The 19447-nt window shown below is 41.8% G+C and overlaps 1 protein-coding gene across 1 annotated transcript in view; it reads left to right on the forward strand.

The window, feature by feature from the left end:
- The window catches only part of SERINC5 (serine incorporator 5), an 88260-nt gene continuing 68813 nt past the window's right edge, over positions 1-19447 (forward strand). The window contains exon 1 of the mRNA XM_045847898.1: positions 1-192. Within this exon, the coding sequence (XP_045703854.1) occupies positions 166-192 (27 nt within the window). The 5' untranslated portion in view covers positions 1-165. The remainder of the gene's footprint in view (positions 193-19447) is intronic.

Consider the following 19447-nt stretch of genomic DNA (forward strand, 5'->3'; position numbering starts at 1 on the left):
ATAGGGCTGTTTTCGCCCGGGCGGTAGTACCTGGCGCTTAGCTGGGGCTGCCTGTCGTGGAGATTTGAGCTGGTGCAGGGAGGGGCGCTCGAGGCCTTAGGGAGCACGGCGAGTCGGAGGGGAGCTGGGAGCAAACGAGTGCGCCTGTGGTCCTCCGCCGCCGCGATGTCAGCGCAGTGCTGTGCGGGCCAGGTGAGCGAGGCTGGGTGCCACGCGGGAGCGAGGGATAGGGCGACGGGTCCGGGAGCCTAGGCACCACTGGGGCTTCACTGGGTGTGCTCCCCAGCTCGCGGACGAAAGTGGAGCAGGCGGTGGGTCGTTCGGCGTAGATCCCGCGCCCTCCGCGTCACTGCCTCGGGCCCTAGCACGGCGCTGGGCAATTGGGGAAATCCAGTGCGGCAGGCGAACGGGAAGGGACACGGGAAAGCCCGAGAGGCTACCCCGAGGTCTTCCCGTCCGACCTTAAGGACTTCGCTGGGGCAGGGTGGGCAGGACTTGGGCGGAAGATCCAGAGAGCCTGTCATCTCCCAGGGCACGAATTTTTTCCCCAGGGGTAGTGCTGAGCTCCGTATCCCACCCGGCTTTGCATACCGAATGAACCCAGCAAGAGACGAGGGTTTAGGCATCAGCTACTTTCCTGTGCTCTGAACAAAATTCGGGTCTTATGGCCCAAGCAGGTTGCCCTTGGCATTTCACAAGGCTAGAGCATTGGCTCTGTCCCTTCGGGAACGTCTCGAAGCCCGGTTTCCAAATTACAGTGCTCAGGTCGGGACGTAGGGAAGACAGCCCTACTTCCTGCGTTTCCCGACCCAGCCCTGGCGGGGCAGAAACACGACTGCCTGGGTAGTGTGCGAGCCTCCGTATCCCAGGTTTAAACTGAACTTGCCCGAACCTGTTTTGCAACTCTCGCCTGTTAAAACTTGTGGTATCTTAAAACATATATGTACATCAGGAATAGGAGTCTCCTACCGGTGAGTAGTGCATCAAGGCAGAATTTAACCCTTTAGTGCTAATTTCTCACTCCTTGTAGGGTTAGACAAAACGAAATACTGTAGCTAAAGCCTTCCGGACGTCCACCTTCCTCCCTGTTGTACTAATTATCAGCACGGTGTGTTCTCACAAATGAATTTAACTCCAGGGGCATTCAGGATCAGAGATGTTCTTGCTTCCTAATACATTCAACCTTTGACAACCGAGACCAGTTCCTAAATGATGTAGAAGTTAAATTTTAGGAGTTGCTGAAACTTGATGATTTTACTGGCGGGTAATTGGCAGATAATCCGACGTCCTTGGAGTGGCCTTTGGGGTTACCGCTTCTTGTTTGAGGTCTCATAGTGTACTTGGCATGTATTCATGCTGCCCTTTTCAGAGATGAGGAAATTGAGGTTTTTAACTTGAGGTGTAATAACTTGCCTTAAGTCAGGCAGAAAAGAGAGGATGCTTCCCACCTTTCCAGGGCTTCGAAAACCAACATGTACCCGGAAAAGTTATTTTCTGAATGGTCTGAATCTTAAGAAAGTTTTTCAAATATTTTATTGTTGTTTTGAGATACTTTTTAATTTGATGCAGCACTTTTCATTAATAGTAATTACAATACAGATATTTTGGGTCATCTCCAGTTCTTTGAAAGTCCCTTGAGGCTTTCTGTCACTCCATATAACTAATTTAGGAGTCTGAAAATTATCACCAGTACTCAAGTGGGTCTTATAAAAGAGTTATTGGTACAACTGATATTTTGGTAGGGTTTAATGACTTGTTTCTAAAACCCCCCTCTCTGGACTTTGGAAAGAACCCAATCCTGCCTATTCATCACAGAAAATTTAACTTCTGCTTTTCGGAACTGCTTCAGACATCATTGTGGTGGGTCTCAAGGCAATGAGTGGGTGATGACACTATGACTTCATATGGAGGGGCCCATGAGCTTGCATTAAAAAAACTCAGAGACCAGCAGAAGCTATCTGAGTCTTTTTTGTTTGCTTGAGCAAACAAAATTGAGCACCTACGAAATGTTCTTTACTCACAGCACTTCTGAATTGAAATGTATGAGCTACCACCTCCCACCCCAGCCAACCAATTACCCAACTCTGGACACAAACTGGATGTCCAGCAATTCATTTCAATTCTGACACTAACCACCTGGAGTTAGGAATAGTATCCCTCAGTGTAAGGGCTAGTCCCACAGGACTGGACTCTTCTCCCCTGCCCGCATTTCAGCTGCCATTCACAAGTCCTAGTCCTCCCATATGGGGGATGAAGATCAAACATAATTTCTTTTTATATCACAACAGGACAGCACCAGCTATGTGCCAGGAGCTGGAGATATGGCAGTGAGCCAGATAAACATCATCTCTCCCTGAAGTGGTCATTCCAGTTGCTTCTGGTTGCAGGGTGTGGGAATGAGATTCTGTTTTTGGCCTGAGCTACGGGATAGGTGATGGTGCCATTTATGGAGGTGACGCAAGAGGCTGGTAGGGAAAAGGACATTTGGCAAGAAAAACCCTTAGTTTTCTTTTGACTCTGCTACATTTGAGATGATGATTAATAATTAAATATCCTAGTCACTAGTTGGATATTTAAATTGGGAGAAGTTTGAGTTGGGAGATAGAAATTTGGGAGACTTTGCAGACCATTGGGAACAGTGTGTAACCTAGAAGGGAGCCTGGACTGTGGCTCATGTCTGGGTTAGATTTGGGAAATTTGGACAAGGGTTGGTGTGACCGCACATGTTACTCTCTGTTAACCTCAGTTTTTCTCAGCTGTAGAATGGGTATGATAATGTTTCCTGTGGCTCTGAAGATTGCATGTGATAACAGACAATCTCTAGTACAGGATTTGGCACAGTAAGGAACTCCCCAAATCTTAGTGGCCATTATCCATCAGTACCTGGATAGTCTTCAGGTCATCTTATTTAATTTATTTTTTCTTCTTATTTTATTTTTGCACTAACTGTGATAGACACTTAGGTTTTGATTAGGCTTTCAGCTGATGGATGCTGATGGAAGCAGAACTGAGAGGAGAGGGGTCAGTCCACACTGTTTGGGTACCCAGCACCATGGGAGGCCTCAGGGAACTGGGTGTTGAACCAAGACCTTCCTTGCTCCTTTGGAACTTCAGGGGTAATTGGGGAATGGAAGTGTGGGGAAAGCTAGCTATGAAAAATGACAGTACATACTGTCAGAGGGGAAATGAGAGGTATAATAAAATCTAGACAGTCCTTCCAAGGCAACTCAAGAATATGGCTTGGCAGGTTTTACTCCAGGTAAGTGTAAGCAGTAATGATAATAAGAATGATAGCTTAAGCTTATTTCATGCCTGCATGTGCTGTCTGTTTTTATCTCCATTGTATCGTTCATTCTTCACTACACTCCTATGGAGTGGGTAATATTCTTTTTTTTAATTGATTTTAGAAAGGAAGGGAGAAAGAGAGAAATATCCAATTTGTTGTTCCACTTAGTTATGCATTCATTGGTTGATTCTTGTATGTGCCTTGACTGGGGATCGAAACTGCAACCTTGGCAGATCGAGATGCTCTAACCAACAGAGCTACCCAGCCAGGACTCCGGGGTGTGTAATGTCCAAATTGGCCTCATTTTGCAGGTGAGGCAACTGAAGTACAGACAGATAAATGAACTGATTTTTGGTGGGGGAGCCCAGCCTTGAACACTAGTCCACTGACTCAAGTTGGGGCACTTGACTACTATCCTGATTATTTTTATTACAATATGAGTAAATGATAATAACACTTATTTGCTATTGTTGCTTATAGTGGACCTAAGTCATTTTTTAAGATGTTTTTTAAACCCTCACCTGAGAATATGCTTACTGGTTTTAGAGAGGGGGGAGAGAGAGAGAAACATCGATGTGAAAAATACTGATCTATTGCCTCCTTAATATGCCTTGACCAGGGATCAAACCCATGACCTAGGTATGTGCCATGACTGGGGATTGAACTCTCAACCTTTTGGTATACAGGACAATGATCCAACCAACTGAGCTGCCTGGTCAGGGCTGGACCTAAGTCAGTTTTCAATACACATTATTACACTGTTTTGTTAGATATGGGTAGTTGCCAGTAGTTATGGATAGATAAAGTTAGCTTCTTCCTCATCACCTGCTCAGGTTATAAAGAAAGCAAGACTCAGGTCAAATTCTGCCACACATGCAGACATAATTGGCAGGCAGCAGTTTGATCTGAGACTTCATTAAGTTCCAGCTCTTTGCCCCTCTTGGTGCACGGACACACACTTGCATGTTTACCTGACACAGATGGATCAACATTCTATTAGTTGGTAGAACTTGAGTGAGACTGCCAGACCAATCACATGGATGGATTGAGTCAATAGTGCCATTTTCAGAGTGAGGACTCGCTCTGCCCTGACAGCCAGCTCATGTAAGGGCAGGAATGCCCAGGCCAAGGTGTTTCCTGCTGGCTCATATTACTTGATCACTAGATTTTCCCCAATGAAAGCCTACTTCTGATGTCTGTTATGTTAATTACCAAAGCTATGAATGCCACTTGGGACTATCCACTGTCAAAGATAAATAAAGCCAGGCATTAGTTGAGGCACTGAAAACAGATTTTGCTCAGTAGCCACTGACTGTAGGGGGAAAAGCCTAGCTCCATTTTTATCTGCCTGATGGTGACTGAGAGTTTCAAAGAGAGAATGAGGTAATAGAGAATGAGGGAGGATAAGCCAGTGGGGGTCCAAGTAGTGTTCGGGAAGTGCGAAGTTACCAAGGGTTGTTGAGTGTACATGTTGCTAGGTCAGCTGTGTCTGCTAGCGGGCAAGTTAGGCTTCTCCCCTTCCACGGAGACTGGGAGACAGGTCCTATCCTCTTGATTACATTTCATAGGAACGGCTTTTGGGTCCTTGAGAAAGACACTCCTGCATTGTAGGAAATAGATTTAGTATCTGTTAAAGAGATGGGGTGGACTCACAATTGCAAGCCCCTTTGGATAAAGGCTCAGAGAAATGGAGGCCCACCTCATGTATTTACTAGAACAAACAGTAAATTTCTTGTGACAGCCCTGAACTTTTCCAGACAGGAGTCCGAAAGGCAAAAGATGATTGGGTTATCATCCCCAGGATGCAGTTCTGGGCTGCTAGAGGCCGTTATTAAAGCCTGGTCAAGTCTCCTTTCGCAGGGGTTTGGGCAGAGTTACTGTGTGCCAAGAGTTCTTGCAGTTCTCATGGGTTAACAAAACCTGGGGTCATCCATGTTGGAGGTACCTGAAGCCCATGCAGGAGACGACTTTGAGTGTGGCCTCTGAGTTAATGTTAAATGTTTGTTGGAAGGGGTTTTCCTTCTCAGGGCAACTGACCACCTCTGGACTGTAGCGTAAAATAGACACATGCACGTGTCTATTTTAAAGAAGTCCCTGGAGACTTCTTTAAAGATTGAAAATGACACGTCACGTAAGAATGATTTCCCTGAAATGTCTTTCCTCCTCAATAAAACCCAAATCTCTAGGTCAACCTCAAGAAGAACTTCCTCAGTATTGATCTTGGCTTTGCTTTGGCAGTTCTCTTGGAACTTGCACTCGGCCCTATCCACACCGCTCAGCACTTGTTACCTGAAACACTGGCATTGTTTCCTGGTCACTGCATTTGTATTTTCCTCTCTCAGACAGAGTATGTGGTACGGCCCAGTGGAAGGCCTTGTGGAAGGCCCTGTTGAGTGCTCTTGGTTACAAAGTGCTTTTTCCCTACAGATCTTTGTTTATAGTGATTGGTAATATGAGGTCCTCAGCATATCACGTGTTGCTTCTGTTCTTGGAAGGAGTCCAGGGTGGATACCACAACAAGTTCACTCTTTCCATGAGTGATACTTTTGTGAACAATTTAGGGAATTTATGAAGCACATAGGAAAAAAAAGTCACACATCACCCACAGAACCATATTTTGATATTTTATAATGCAGTCATGTATTTTTTAAAGCTTTTTTCGCAAAGACGAATATTTGTTGATTGATTGATTGATTTAGAGAGACAGAGAGAAAGACATCGATTTGTTGTTCCACTTACTGATGCATTCATTGGTGACTTCCTGTATGGGCCCTGATCAGGGAACGAACCTGCAACCTTGGCATATAGGGACTGTGCTGTAACTAATAGCTATCTGACCGGGGCAATCATATTTAATATATAAGATCACACTTTACAAAACTGGGATTATGTTGTAGATGCTATCTTCGATCCTAGTCTTTTTACTGAATTTTTATGGGGTGATCAAGGATGTTTTTAACATGCACTAGCTTATACTTTGCACCCATTAGTGTTTTCTGGGCTTGTGTTCAGGGAGTCCCTCTATCTTTGACCATGACCAGTTTCATCAGAGGTGTTAAATAAACTCAAATGTGTGAAAGTCAGTTTATAGGTTTATGTGTTAATAGGTTTGTCTGTTTTGTTTCCCAAAAGGCTAAAAGTAATGAAGAAAATCCCTAATTATACCTGCTTTTTAAAAAATGTAAGCCTTTGTTTTTATAGCAGTTTTAGGTTTACAGAAGAATTGAGCACAGAAGTACCACAGAGTTCCCATAGAGCTCCTCTCCCCGCCCCCCAGCACACAGTTTCCCGTCACCCTCTTGCTTCCGTGTGGTGTGTTTGTTACAGTGGGTGAAGCAATGTCGATATATTCTTATTAACTATATAAAGTCCATAGTTTATGTCAGGGATACTCTTTTTAACTTTAACATTTTTTGGCCCATTACAAGTTGACGTTCAATATTATTTTTTATTAGTTCAGGTGTACAGCATAGTGGTTAGACATTTATATAATTTATTTCACTGCTTTCAGGTGCCATCATTGGCAATATATTTCAACCATTTTCAAAATTATTTTTTTACCTTTGACCTTTTTCTTTTTTAATATTTAAAAAAGATTTTATTTATTTATTTTTAGAGAGGGGGAAGGGAGGGAGACAGGAGGGGAATATCAATGAGTGGTTGCCTCTTGTGCACCCCCTTACTGGAGACCTGGCCCACAACCCAGGCATGTGCCCTGCCTGGGAACTGAACCGGCAAACCTCACAGGCGGGCACTCAGTCCACTGAGCCTCACCAGCTGAGGCTTTTTTTTTTTTTTTTAAGATTTATGTATCTTTTAGAGAGAGAAGAATAGAGGGAGAAAGAGAGGGAAAGAAACATTGATGTGTGAGGGAAACATCAATCAGTTGCCTCTTGTATGCCCCCAATTGGCGACCTAGCCCACAACCCAGGCATTGTGCCCTGACCTGGAATCAAACTGGTGACCCTTTGGTTTGCGGGACAGCACTGAACCCACTGAGCCACACCAGTCAGGGCTGATCTTTTTCTTTATGGTTAAACAGATAGTATCTGTCTAGATGGTATTAGAGTCACTGTTTTTTTTTAGTAGGAAGGTGCCCATTTCTGTTTCAGTTACATTAAGTGTGAGTTCTGTGCTTTGCATCACTAGTATTGGCACTTCTATTTTTCTATTCATTTTTATAAAACAGTCAAAATGCAGTAAAATATGCACATAATTAGTTTCCCACACTTATGAAGGTGCGGATTCAGCTGGTGTTGTGCTGTTGAACTGGTGAGATAATGAAGAGTGGTTTGCAGATGTTTTTGTGTAGTTAGTAGTCAACTTCCAGTTGTTGGAAAGATGAGTCTCTCACTTACCTTAAACAGAGAGTGAGAGTTGCACTGTTAGGCAGAGAGTTTGCACGAAGGGTGCTCTTTCAGGTTTCTTTTCTTGGGCTGCTTTGTGGCTGCCCGGGGGAAGCTGACAAATAGCTCTGGGCTACAGCAAGTCGGAGTGGACTGACTTTGCTGGCAGGGCCCAGTAGGGTCAACCTGTAGGGAGTGGAAGGCAGCCCCTGACTCATCTCTGTTAATGAGCTAGAAGGCAACACCCCCTCCCCCACTGTTCGCTTTCATCCGTTTTCTGTGCAATGTCACCTGCAGATTTCCCACAGATAGGGAATATCTAGGAGTGAGTGCATCCTGAGACATGCAGGCATTTTAGTTTCCCAGGTGTTTTCATGTAAATCCCATTTGGAAGCCTCAGATTGTGTAGAGCTGTAATGATGGCATGGTCTCTTTATAGAGTAGTACATGGCCAATTCATCTATGATAATTTGGCGATAAAAAGGAAGCCTTCAAACCCTGGCTGGCGTAGCTCATTGGATTGAGCGCGGGCTGGGAACCAAAGTGTCCCAGGTTCAATTCCCAGTCAGGGTACATGCCTGGGTTGTAGGCCATAACCCCCAGCAACCACACATTGATGTTTCTCTCTCTATCTCCCTCCCTTCCCTCTCTAAAAATAAATAAATAAGATCTTAAAAAAAAAAAAGGAAGCCTTCATATAACTAAAACTAGCCATTGGATGCAATCCATTTTATCCTTTGACTAAGCAATTTTCAGTATTTTAAATTGCAATTATAAAGATCCTGTGTTCTCTTAGTGTCCTGAGCGGCATTGTTAGTAAATTTTCATTACATATTGTTATTATCAGTTAAATTTAGGGTTGAGATTAGATGCTGAGAGCAGTATTGATCAAGTTACTGAGCTAAACCACAGATTGTTCCTCACGATAGGTTTTTCCAGGTAGTCCAAAGTAAACCTTTGTGACTAGTTAAAATGTATTAAAATATTTCCAGTGGGGATATCCTTTTATCTTTTAGCCTATGTATTAATGATATTTTTTAAAATTTTAGAACATAATCTGAGAGTCAGTGGTGTAGTGCGTGCGTAGGAAATTCAAATACTGGATTGGTTTGATTACATAAAACATCTGTTTGAATTTTAAAGGAAACAGGATTTTACTTTTGGTTTTTCTTATGTAGTTTGCCTTGTGAGATTAAAGTTGAGCTAATGTTTAAGGAAAGCAGCTGTTGTGGAAAAACTTACAGTGGGTTTTTATCACAGAATAAATTTCAAAACAATTTGTGGGTTTGAAGTCCGTTTACACTGTATGGTGATTAGACAGTATGCCCCACCCCTTCCATGCAAACTTGTCTAGTCAAAACAAAAGGAGGAAAACTACATACACAAATCTGTGCAAAGATAACTAGGAGAGATGGAAAATCAGACTTCTGTTTACCGCTTTTAAGTAAACTGGCCAACTTCAGTTTGAAACAAAAGCCCACAAGATTTTTATGGGATTTATTGTCCATTTTTTTGTTCTCATTGTATTGCAGTAATGTTATGGAGGGCTGAGTCTCTTAATGCCCTGATCCTTGGCATGTGTGGTTCACCAAAATGGGGGAAGAATCCAGCCTTTGTTCCCCACGCCATGCCCATTGATCTCTTCCAGTAATGGTCTCAGAAACAATGGCAGTGTTTTGTAACCATAGTAATGAAACTGTTTTCTGCAGTAGCATTCTCTAACAATATGAATGTTTTTGGTTTGGTAGCATTATTCATAAGGATCCTAAGACATTGTTGACTTATTTCATTTGCTGTTTGGGGGAAAAAAATCATCGAACTACTGCTAAAGTGATAATGTCAATGGATAAATATTCATTGGGTACCTAGCATAATAGAATCCAAAGGGTGACTTTGATGCTTGAGAGCAACTAGTGAATTGATGCTGAATTTCCTTAGTATAAAATTTTTCCTGGGGCAGAGCTTCTTGGCAGACTCCATTGAATTTTATGTACCTCAGCTTTGAATCTTTTATGCCTGGGAAAGGGATGGAAGTGGAGTGTCTCTCGGGGGACATTCTCCTGGGAGTAAATGAACCTACTCAGAGGGGAATGTGGAGAGCTGGGTCCCCAGGAGTTCCACGCAGCCCTGCAGTTACACACACAGTTGTGTCTGGGTGTATTCTGAACACCTTTCTCTGGAAGAAGGTCCTTAACCATTTTTCAGCTTCTCAAAGAAATAGTATGACTGCAGGAATAAACCTGATACAAAACAAATTAAAACAAACCCCAATATAGAATGAGAAGGGAAGGATGAACAGTGGAGACATATTCATATGAAAGGCAGACAGTACCCCTTGCAAAGAAAGAAAGAGAAAATTGAGTGAGGGTACAGCTTGCCAGGAGAGAGAGAGCGAGCCTGCGGGGTAGGAGGTGGGGGAGGGATGTTGGCTTTGTGGACAAGGAGAAGTTAGTAAGAGGGAGACTAAATTCTGGGGGGTTGAGTAGGGGTGGTGGGGTTGAGTTGGGGTGGTGGTGGTTTGGCAGCCTTGGTTTCCAGGGTACAGAAGCTACAGTGCTCTGGGTTGGGGGCTACTGGGGAGCTGAGGAACTGAAGCCAGGGAGTGTATGTTATTATCTTTTAAGACTGTGACAATGGAGGGGAAGACCATTAACTAGCAGGAGATGGAGGGTTTTTGTGGAATGTGGTTTGGGGTTGATTTCAGGGAGGGATCTGTACAGGCTGCCAAAGTGAAGGAGGAACAGGTTACAGCCTGAGCAAGTTTGGGGCTGGCCCTTGTTGGGTTTTGGAGAATAGGCTTGGATACTTTTATTTATTTTTTCATTAGTCATTTATTTTTTTTAGAGAGAGGGGAAGGGAGGAAGAGACAGAGAGAAACAACAATGTGTAGTTGACTCTCACTCGCCCACCACCAGGGACCGGGTCTGCAACCCAGGCATGTGCCCTGACTAGAAATCAAAACCGGTGACCCTTTGGCTTACAGGCCGGCACTCAATCCGCTGAGCCACACAAGTCAGGGCTGCTTTAAGTCTGTTGAAGCCACTGGGATTTTATTTTTCTTTGGAAAATTCTGGAAAGGCATAACTAGTTCTGGAGAGATCCAGGTTTTGCTGTTTGTGTAGAAATTGTTGAGGCAGATTGTGGAATCAGAGAAACTTCTGGAAGAGACTTTTAAAAGCATCTCTTTTAACTCCTCATCTGAAGTTTAGATATCTTTTTTTCTTTTTTAACATCCCTCCTAAGTGTACATCAGATGTGTTAGAACCTCTCCAGGGTGGGGAGCCCACTACTGTTCCCAGTCTTAACTTTTCTGAGCTTTGGTTTCTTTGTTCATTGAAAGGGGGAGATTGTGTTTTGCCTACCTTATGTGGTTGTTGAAAGGGGCAATCCTAAATTACTATTCTTGTTATCTGTAAAGTGGGGTTAACAGAAGAGAAGCTGTAATAAAAACCAAAAGTATTTATTTGAGTAAAGGAGTTGTTGCATCCTGAGAGGGACACATTCAGGTAGCAACCTAAATTGTGCTCTTAGAGAACAAAGAAAAACAAGGTTTAGAAAGGCAAAAACAACAACTTCAGTTCATCCATGCAAATGAAGGATTGCTGGCTAGATACAGGCACTGTTTAGTTCCAATATGCACGTGAGAGAGGTGAAAACTACAAGGAAGGAAGTAAAGTCCATTTATGTCCACGCAATAGTTGTTCCAGGATGTTCATGGCTTAGCCTTGAGGTGAGTTTAACAACAGGCTAGCAATTTAATAGCAGCCCTGAGAACTGAGGCACAAGATGTTTCCAGGCCTCACTCTTAGTAGCCTCCCAGCTCTATCTTGATTGCCTTAGTAGTGCTTATTCCATTTTATTTTCTCCATTATCACTGGTGATGCAGGTGTGTGAGGGTTCCAGTGCAGGACACTGAGACCACTCTAGGTATTTTAAGCAAGAGGGGATTTAGTGTAGGGAATTAGCTGTTTCCTGGAGGTAGACACCACAGCAGGAGGGCGGTCCTCATCTTTTATTTCTCCTACCAAATATTGTGAGTGTTATGAATTGTCAGAATCCTAACAGCTAAGAGTCTGGGAAATGTGGTTTCACTTTCCAGAGTCTTCAGTACTGGAAGACTCATAGAAGGTAGGGATGGAGGCGGAGTGAGACAGTTGTCCATGTGGACCACAAGCTGTGAGAACTAGTATGATAAGCTCTACCTTCGTGAATACTGTACTTCTGGCCCGTTGTGGCTTCACCAAAGGGAAAATGACAGCCTCAGAAGGTAAGGCCCGGGTGCTGAGGGTTGACTTAGAGGCAGGAAGATGGAAATGTGCATCTTACACACTGGTTTTCCTCCCTCTAGTCCCTTCACTGCATGATCATTTTTCCACACCACCAGGCTGATCTTTTTGCTCAAGGATAGTTCAATAGTGTCATCCTCTGCCTGATTTTTCAACCCCTGATTGGAGTTAATGAATGGATTTTCTAAATGTAAGTCCTTTGTGGGAATCTGTTAGGGGTTTGTATGAAGATTACACATTCTAAACAGTGTAATACCTGTCCCCCAGTCAGACCTGATATCCATAACCTGTGTTCTTTTTTTAATTGACTGTAGCTAGGAGTTTATCAATTTTATTAATTTTGTGAAAGAAACAATTTTTAGTTGTCGGTTTGTCTTCTACCCTTTATTTCCCCCTTTTTACTTTCTTTGCATTTAATCAGTCCTATTGATTTTTAAGGCAGAAGCTGAGACCATTATTTTAAATCTTTCTTTTTAAAATAAGTATTTAAAGCCACATTTTACTTCCCATACATTGTGATATGTTTTATTTTTATTATTTAGTTCAAAGTATTTTCTAATTTTCCTTGTGATTTCTTTGACTTATGGGTTATTTAGAATGTATTGTTATTTTCCAAATCTTTGAGGATTTTTCAGGAATATTTTTGTTGTTAATTTCTAATTTACTTTAGTGGTGATCATAGAATATGTTCTGTATATATTCATTTCTTTAAAATCTATTTTTTATAAATATAGGTTTATATTGAGTATTGAATCACTCATTGAATATTTTTCAGCATTCTGTCTTCTCTACTGCCTTTTTATTTCTTAAAACGTAAGGATTACAGCGTGTAACATCTCAGAGAAAGGATAAGCATCAGAATTTCACCATCAGTGGTGGAAGCCCGTGATAAATTAAGTAACATTACGTGAAAACCGATTTTAAAAGTGTGTTCTGCTTTATAAAAGTAATTTATAGTTACATAAAATTTGGAAAATACAGAAAAGTATAAAAAAACAGAGATCATTGGTAATCCCACAGAGAACAAACCCTGTTAACACTGTTTTATTGCATCTCATTCATGTTAAAAATAAATTAGACCATACTCTGTGTACTGCTTTATATCCTAACTTATTTTCATGTAACAACATGAACAGTTTTACATATAAGAATTCTTAAAAGCAAACATTTTAGTGGTTTTATTACATTTAATTGATCATATCAACATTTATTTCACTGTTTTTCTTTTATTAGAAATTTAGTGTATTTCTTTTAAAAATAATCATAAATAACTCTTATGTAATCTTTCTCTATGTACATGCCTCTTACTTTAGGCAGGAATCTTGGAAATAGCCCTGCTATATAACACAGCATGAATACGTGTCCTAAAAATCGAACTATGCAAAATCACATGATATAAACCCCAGGCATTATTATGGGAAACATGGGGTTGGAGCACAGCTTTTAAAAACTTTGTCAGTGACATTTCTTTGAAAAGGAACCTGGTAAAAAATAGTATTATAGTTTTACATAAAAGATTGGCACTTGACCTTGAAAAAGACCCGAAGTTTGTTTGTGGACATGGACACTAGGAGGGTTGCAGCTTGTGAGTTGAGAAGTAGGGGAAGGATGGTCTCTCAGACTGGGTGGACAGCTGTAACGCCAGGTGCACCTCAGTGTGACTCACACAGAACGCGCATGTTGAGCTGAGGTTTGTGCATTTGTATATTCCTACGCAGCTCTGCTCAGCTGAGCTCAGTCTTCCACCATCAGTTACTGTTCCTCACAGACAAAACTGCACATCCTGTTATGCTTCAATTGTCCCCTGACGTGGTAGGGAGAGGAGACAGTTGTCCTTGACCCTCTTGGGGTCTCTGGCTTTGTTTGAAAATTAAACTGACAAGGACAGATCAACAGGAGAAAAGCATAAACATTTAGTTAATGTATGAGTTTTATGCGCTTTGGACACCCTCATAAGGGAATGAAGATCCAAAAGAAATGGTGAAACCTACTTGTTCTTATATGAGGTCAAACAAAGAAGCCGTTGTGGAAAAGTGACTAAACTATGTGGGGAGGTGAAAAGGGAAGATAAATATTATTTTAACAAGGTCTGTTTGTACAGAAGTCTCTCGGTGTCAACTTTTGTCCTTGATTATGTCTTTCTTTCTGATACAGGGAGGACTCCTTTCACATGGGAGTTTTATCTCTTGCTTTCAGGAAGAAAAAGGGAGGTCAGAGTGCCCTTCTTGCACCTGCTGTTTCTCAAGTGCCTTTAAGTCAAAATAATCAATTTGCGAAAGTGGCATATTTTGGGGTGAGATGCACTGAACTCTTTCAATGTCAATCCTGTTGAAACAAATTTACTCGTATGTTTTCAGAGCAAGTCCTGTATAGCAAAACCAACTATAGAATGAATAGCTCGGAAGCCTTAGACGTCCCAGACCTCCTTCAGAAAGGCTGACTGTTGCACACTCCTGTTAGCTGAGGGAGGCGCTGTTCCCCCCTCCTTTGGACCAACTCCCAGAAAGTTGTTGCTAGAAGTGGCTGGAAGGGTCTTCTGCCCCTGCTACTCAGTTGTGCTCAGATTTCTTGAACCATAATAATCGAACAACTCCAGAGACAGGTACTCCCTATCTTCAAAATCAGCTCTAAGCTCTACTTAGACTTTTCTGCCCTTGTCTTGGAGAGGGATACCATAGTTTGGTGTGGTAGTTAGAAGAGGCAGGCAGCCTCCCAGGTGGCTGGGGGCTGTGGCACCTGGGCCATCGAGGACCACCGTTGGGTTGAGGCTGCTGCTCCTGGTTGTGGGGATCACTAGCATCTACCTAAACGTACACTGAAAATTAAGACGTGCTGACAGAAACATTGTGCCTCTGGGATGAGAAAGGTCAGTTGGAAGCCCAAGTCTTAGAACTTTCAGTGTACTCAAATTGTCAGGCTGTTTGAAATGAAATCATCTTGGGAAGTTCTTGGTTGGGAGCAAGCCAGAGAAAGTCTCACTGCTGACTGTGAGGTTTCTGATGGGAACAATACCTCACTCCTGGTCGTGGGTTACCGTGATGGCTATGTGAGAGTGTGCAAACTCACACCGTGGTCTTCCGGAGCTAGAAGGATCCTCAAGAAAGCAGGATACCCACCTTCTGTTACTGGCGGGGAGGCAGGCCCCAGAGTCAGGGTCTCTTCTAAGACCACACAGCTAATCAGCCTCCAGCAGGGGTTGCCACCCTGCTCCCCCGGCCTGTGCGGTGTGCCCCAGTGCTTGGTACATGGCTGACTCTTGATAAATGTCAGGAGAGTGAATGGGTAGATATTGTGTTTTTTTGTGTTTTTTTTTGTTTTTGGTTTTTTTTTTTCGGAAGATACCTGCTATCTTTGCAGAGCAGTTCAACAAAAGAGCTCATGGCTGCAGATTTTAAACCTCATCTTATAATGGGAATCTCATTGTTTCCTTTTTTTACACTGTATTTTGCTGTCATACAATCAATGTAAACCTTCTGTCTCTGTAAACTCCCAAGCAATTGTTTAAAAATTTTTTTCCAGAAAGTTTTGCTCTGCTTGTGGATCATATGATTTAACCAAAAGCAGTTTTAAAGAATGTGCTTTCTTACCAAGTGAAGTAGTTTGTAAAAGTTGCAGGTTGCTGAGTAAGGGGTATTAGGCTATTTAGAACAAGCTAGTTAACCAATGAGCCGATCTATGCAAATTGTCATGCCCAGCATTGGCTTCTGGCTGCAGGCTTTGGGAAGCACGAAGCAGTAAATTATTTCCTTATGATGTGGGGAGAGGAGGGATGAGGGTTGTCATGGGATTGCATTTTCTTGGAAACAAGAGGTTCAGCAGAACTGAGTCTCTGCCTTTTTCTTGCTATGGTGTGGCAGAGAGAAAGCCCTGTTTGTTCAGAGTGCTGGAGAAGGCTGATGCCTTCGTTCCATTTGCCCTTCATTATGAGGAGTCTGAGGGTATTCCCTGATTTTTAGAGAGATGCCCCCTTCTCTCTTCTACTCAATATTGATTGCCCTTCCAGGTGTTTGTAAGACTTTGAGAGTAATAAAAATCAGATACTTTAAACAAAACACAGAGCTTCTGATCAAAAAGTAAAGCTACAAGCTTGTTCAGCGTGGCATTTGGGAGGCAGGAGTCCCAGGGGCAGTGCTGTTGGTGTTTTGGGTGCGGCAGCTCCTCCTCTTGAAGGAGTCCTGGGAGAGCTGATATTTAGCACGCTCGATAACCTCCAAATGTCAGTAGCACTCACAGGCCTTTGTGCAAACACTGCCCCCACCTTTGTGATCCCTGGTTCCACAAGGTTCCAGGGGATGGGCTGCCGCTGCCTAGACTGGGACCCCTGAGTCCTGTGGGATTGATAGTGCTTTCATTCATTTAGAACTCCTGCGAGATGGGCCGAATCCTACTTCTGGTAGTGCATAGCCAGAGAGATGAGAAAGGACACAAATAAGCAAAGTAGACGATTCCACCACGGCACCACCTTGACACGTACAACGTGCTTCCAAAACTTGACACAATGATGTAGGCTGTGCTTTCCACATAGTTTACTGTAAATGCTGTTCACAAGTATCACTAAGATTTTAGTGCTGACTGAGCTAAAGTTATGTGTTTGAAGGGAAAGAAAAAAACATGCTTCATAGAGAATTCATTTAGACATAGCTCTGATATGCATTCTTAGGGTTTTTTGTTTATGTTTTGGTTGTTATTGATAGTGTTGATGTAAGAAATATCCAAACCTGTAGAGAATTATTATGAGAGTTTATCTGAGCTAAACTGATGACTTATACTGGAGATTGAGATCTCAAATGCTCAGAGAATTACAGTTTTGCAGCTTTTATGCATTTGAAATTAAGGAGGCAACAAGGAAGATTAGATGGAGGTGGGGATTGGATTACAGGCTATTTAACAACATTATGTGCTCTCTTGAGGGTTAATACCCTCTTCTAGGGATATTACGTCTGGTATCTCAAGGGTGTGTTTACCTAGGTGCCCAAGAACAATGGACAAGGCTGGCTTAAAACTTTTTACTAAAGAAGTTACAGGCTTGGGGGGTGACTCTCCACCATGCCCTGCCCAGCTAGGGATTTATGATTGTTCACCTGCTGAGGTTACTTTCCACAGAACCCCTTTTTTCCATCCACCATCACATAGAAGCAGGGTAGTTGAGTAGTTAAGAGCTGGTTCTGGTGATGGGCAGCTAGAGTAGCCTCTGCCCTTTACCAGTAGTGTGCCTTCGATCTGTCTTTTACTTTTCTCATCCATAAAATGGGGTAATTACTAGCATCTTCTTAGGATTTTTCACCTGGAACAGTAGCTGCTGGCCCAGAATATGGAGGCATTCATGTTAGTTGTTATGGGGAGGGCTGGTACTGTGCCTTGGGTTAGCAGTGCCCACAGTGTAAGTTGTGAAGAAACTTCTTTTGAGGTTTGATCCATGCCCTTTACTTTAAAATAATGTGTAGCACTAATATTTAACAGCATTAAAATGGGTTAAACGTGGTCTATAAAAAGGATTATTGAGTTGGCCAAAGAGTCTGTTTAATTTTTTCCATAAAATAAAAAACATTTTTCATTTTCACCAATAACTTTGTTGATTTGGGTGTTTTGAGTATGTTGGCCCTTTCCTGCTATTGGCTTCTAGTGGGTAAAGACCACCAGAAGATGTTGCTAATCATTTTTCCAACGCATAAAACAGCCCCACAGAGAAGAATTATTTGGCCAAAAAGTCAATGATGCCAAGAAACTTCGCAAACCACTTTTGACATGTTCCATCAGTCACAGAACCTTCTCCATATACTGCACAGATCTTTCTTTGCATTTCAATTACACTTTTACCTTTTTTGAAATAATAAAGCATGATACACTGAAAATGTTGCCTGTTTTCTTCCGTGTTTAATATTAAAATGGCTGCACAAAAATTCACCAATTTTGATAAGGTTTTTAAAAAATGCACACTGATATGACAGCGGTCACAATTTAATCTAACAGAACTGTTCAAATGAAGTTAAAGACAGCTAAGTGTTACTAGAGCCATCATGGAAAGAATGTAATGAGCTTAACAGAAGGTATGAGTGAAAATTTTAAATAATTTGCAATGGCCAAGGTTTTTCTAATTGTGATGGAAGATGGGTAAGCCAAATTAATGAATTTGAATGCATAAAAGTTAGAAACTTGTCTGTAAGAAAATATAAACAAAATCAAAACACAAAGGATTCACAGCGATTCATAGGGCAGAACTATTTTTCTTAATTTACAAAAGGTGTTCTTATAAATCAACAGAAAAGGACACAATAAAAAAATGGACAAATGTCAGGGATGGATAGTTTAGGGGGGAAATGCAAATGGCCAATAAACACATGAGAGGATGCTTATGTAGTCCTACTCATAATTTAAAAATATGATTCAAAATGAGATATTTCTCATTAATCAGATTGGCAAAGTTGAAAAGTATAAAACCTAGAGTTGACAAGGTGATAGAAAAATCTGCCTTTGTGGATTCATGGTTTATCACCCTTCTAGGAGTATTTAACTCAGCATACTCTCTTTGAATCATAATTAAATATGTTTGTGGTCTTGGATCTAGCAATCTTACTATTTTTTGTATTAGAAGTAAATGCAAAATATCTTTATTGATCATTGATAGTGGAGACTATTTAAAATAAATCACTAGCCTTCTATACAATGGAGTACTATGTCATCATTAAAAAGAATGAAGAAAATTTGTGTGTGCAGAGGAGCGATTCCAATATACTGCATAGTGTTGAGTAGGGATTAAAGAACAGCATGAACCTATGTATAGCTTTCAGGAGGAATAGCCACATGTTGTATATGAAGATGCTTGTATATGCACAGATATCCAAGAGTTTTTAAGATATACTAGAAACTGTCAACAATGGCTGCTGTAGTGGAATAAGAACAGGAGACTGGGGGATGATGTTGGTGGCATTTGCTTTTCATTTGAAACCTTGCTGTGCTGTTTGAATTTATCATGAGCATGTGTTGGCTACTTCTTTTAAAAATTTCAAGCTTGTTTTAGTGAGCTTTAGGTTTTAACAAACCTGAATGTGTGAACTATACGTTATATAACTGCATTTTCTGGCACTGTGTTCGTTTTGATGTTACCCTGACAGAGGGGGAGGGGAAGAGGGAAGTGGTGGTGTGTGTGTGTGTTTTGTATTTAGGAAGTGGCTTTAGAGATAACAGATTTAACCCATTTTTGCATTAAGACAGGAAGCTGAGGTTATCATTTTGTTTGCACAGCTGATAGGTATTTGTGGTGTAATTTATTTTTATCTTTGTTATCCATAATTTACATATGTAAATGAAATTTTTTTTAGCTGAAGTGTACAGAACTGAATAGAACTAGAAAAAAGAGTGTGCCATCCATACAAGTGAGGGCTAAGATGATCAGTCTTTGTCAGAGGACTCCAGTGGGCTATAGACGGGGATTAGCAGGTATTAAACGGGCTGCTTCCGTACAGACAAGAACACGATTAGAGAAATGGTAGCCCTAGTACAAGATTCAGCTGTTTCAGTGTGTTGTCTCT

The sequence above is a fragment of the Phyllostomus hastatus genome, unplaced genomic scaffold, assembly GCF_019186645.2.
Source record: "Phyllostomus hastatus isolate PE091 unplaced genomic scaffold, TTU_PhHast_1.1 phas_contig_58, whole genome shotgun sequence".
Taxonomy (NCBI): domain Eukaryota; kingdom Metazoa; phylum Chordata; class Mammalia; order Chiroptera; family Phyllostomidae; genus Phyllostomus; species Phyllostomus hastatus.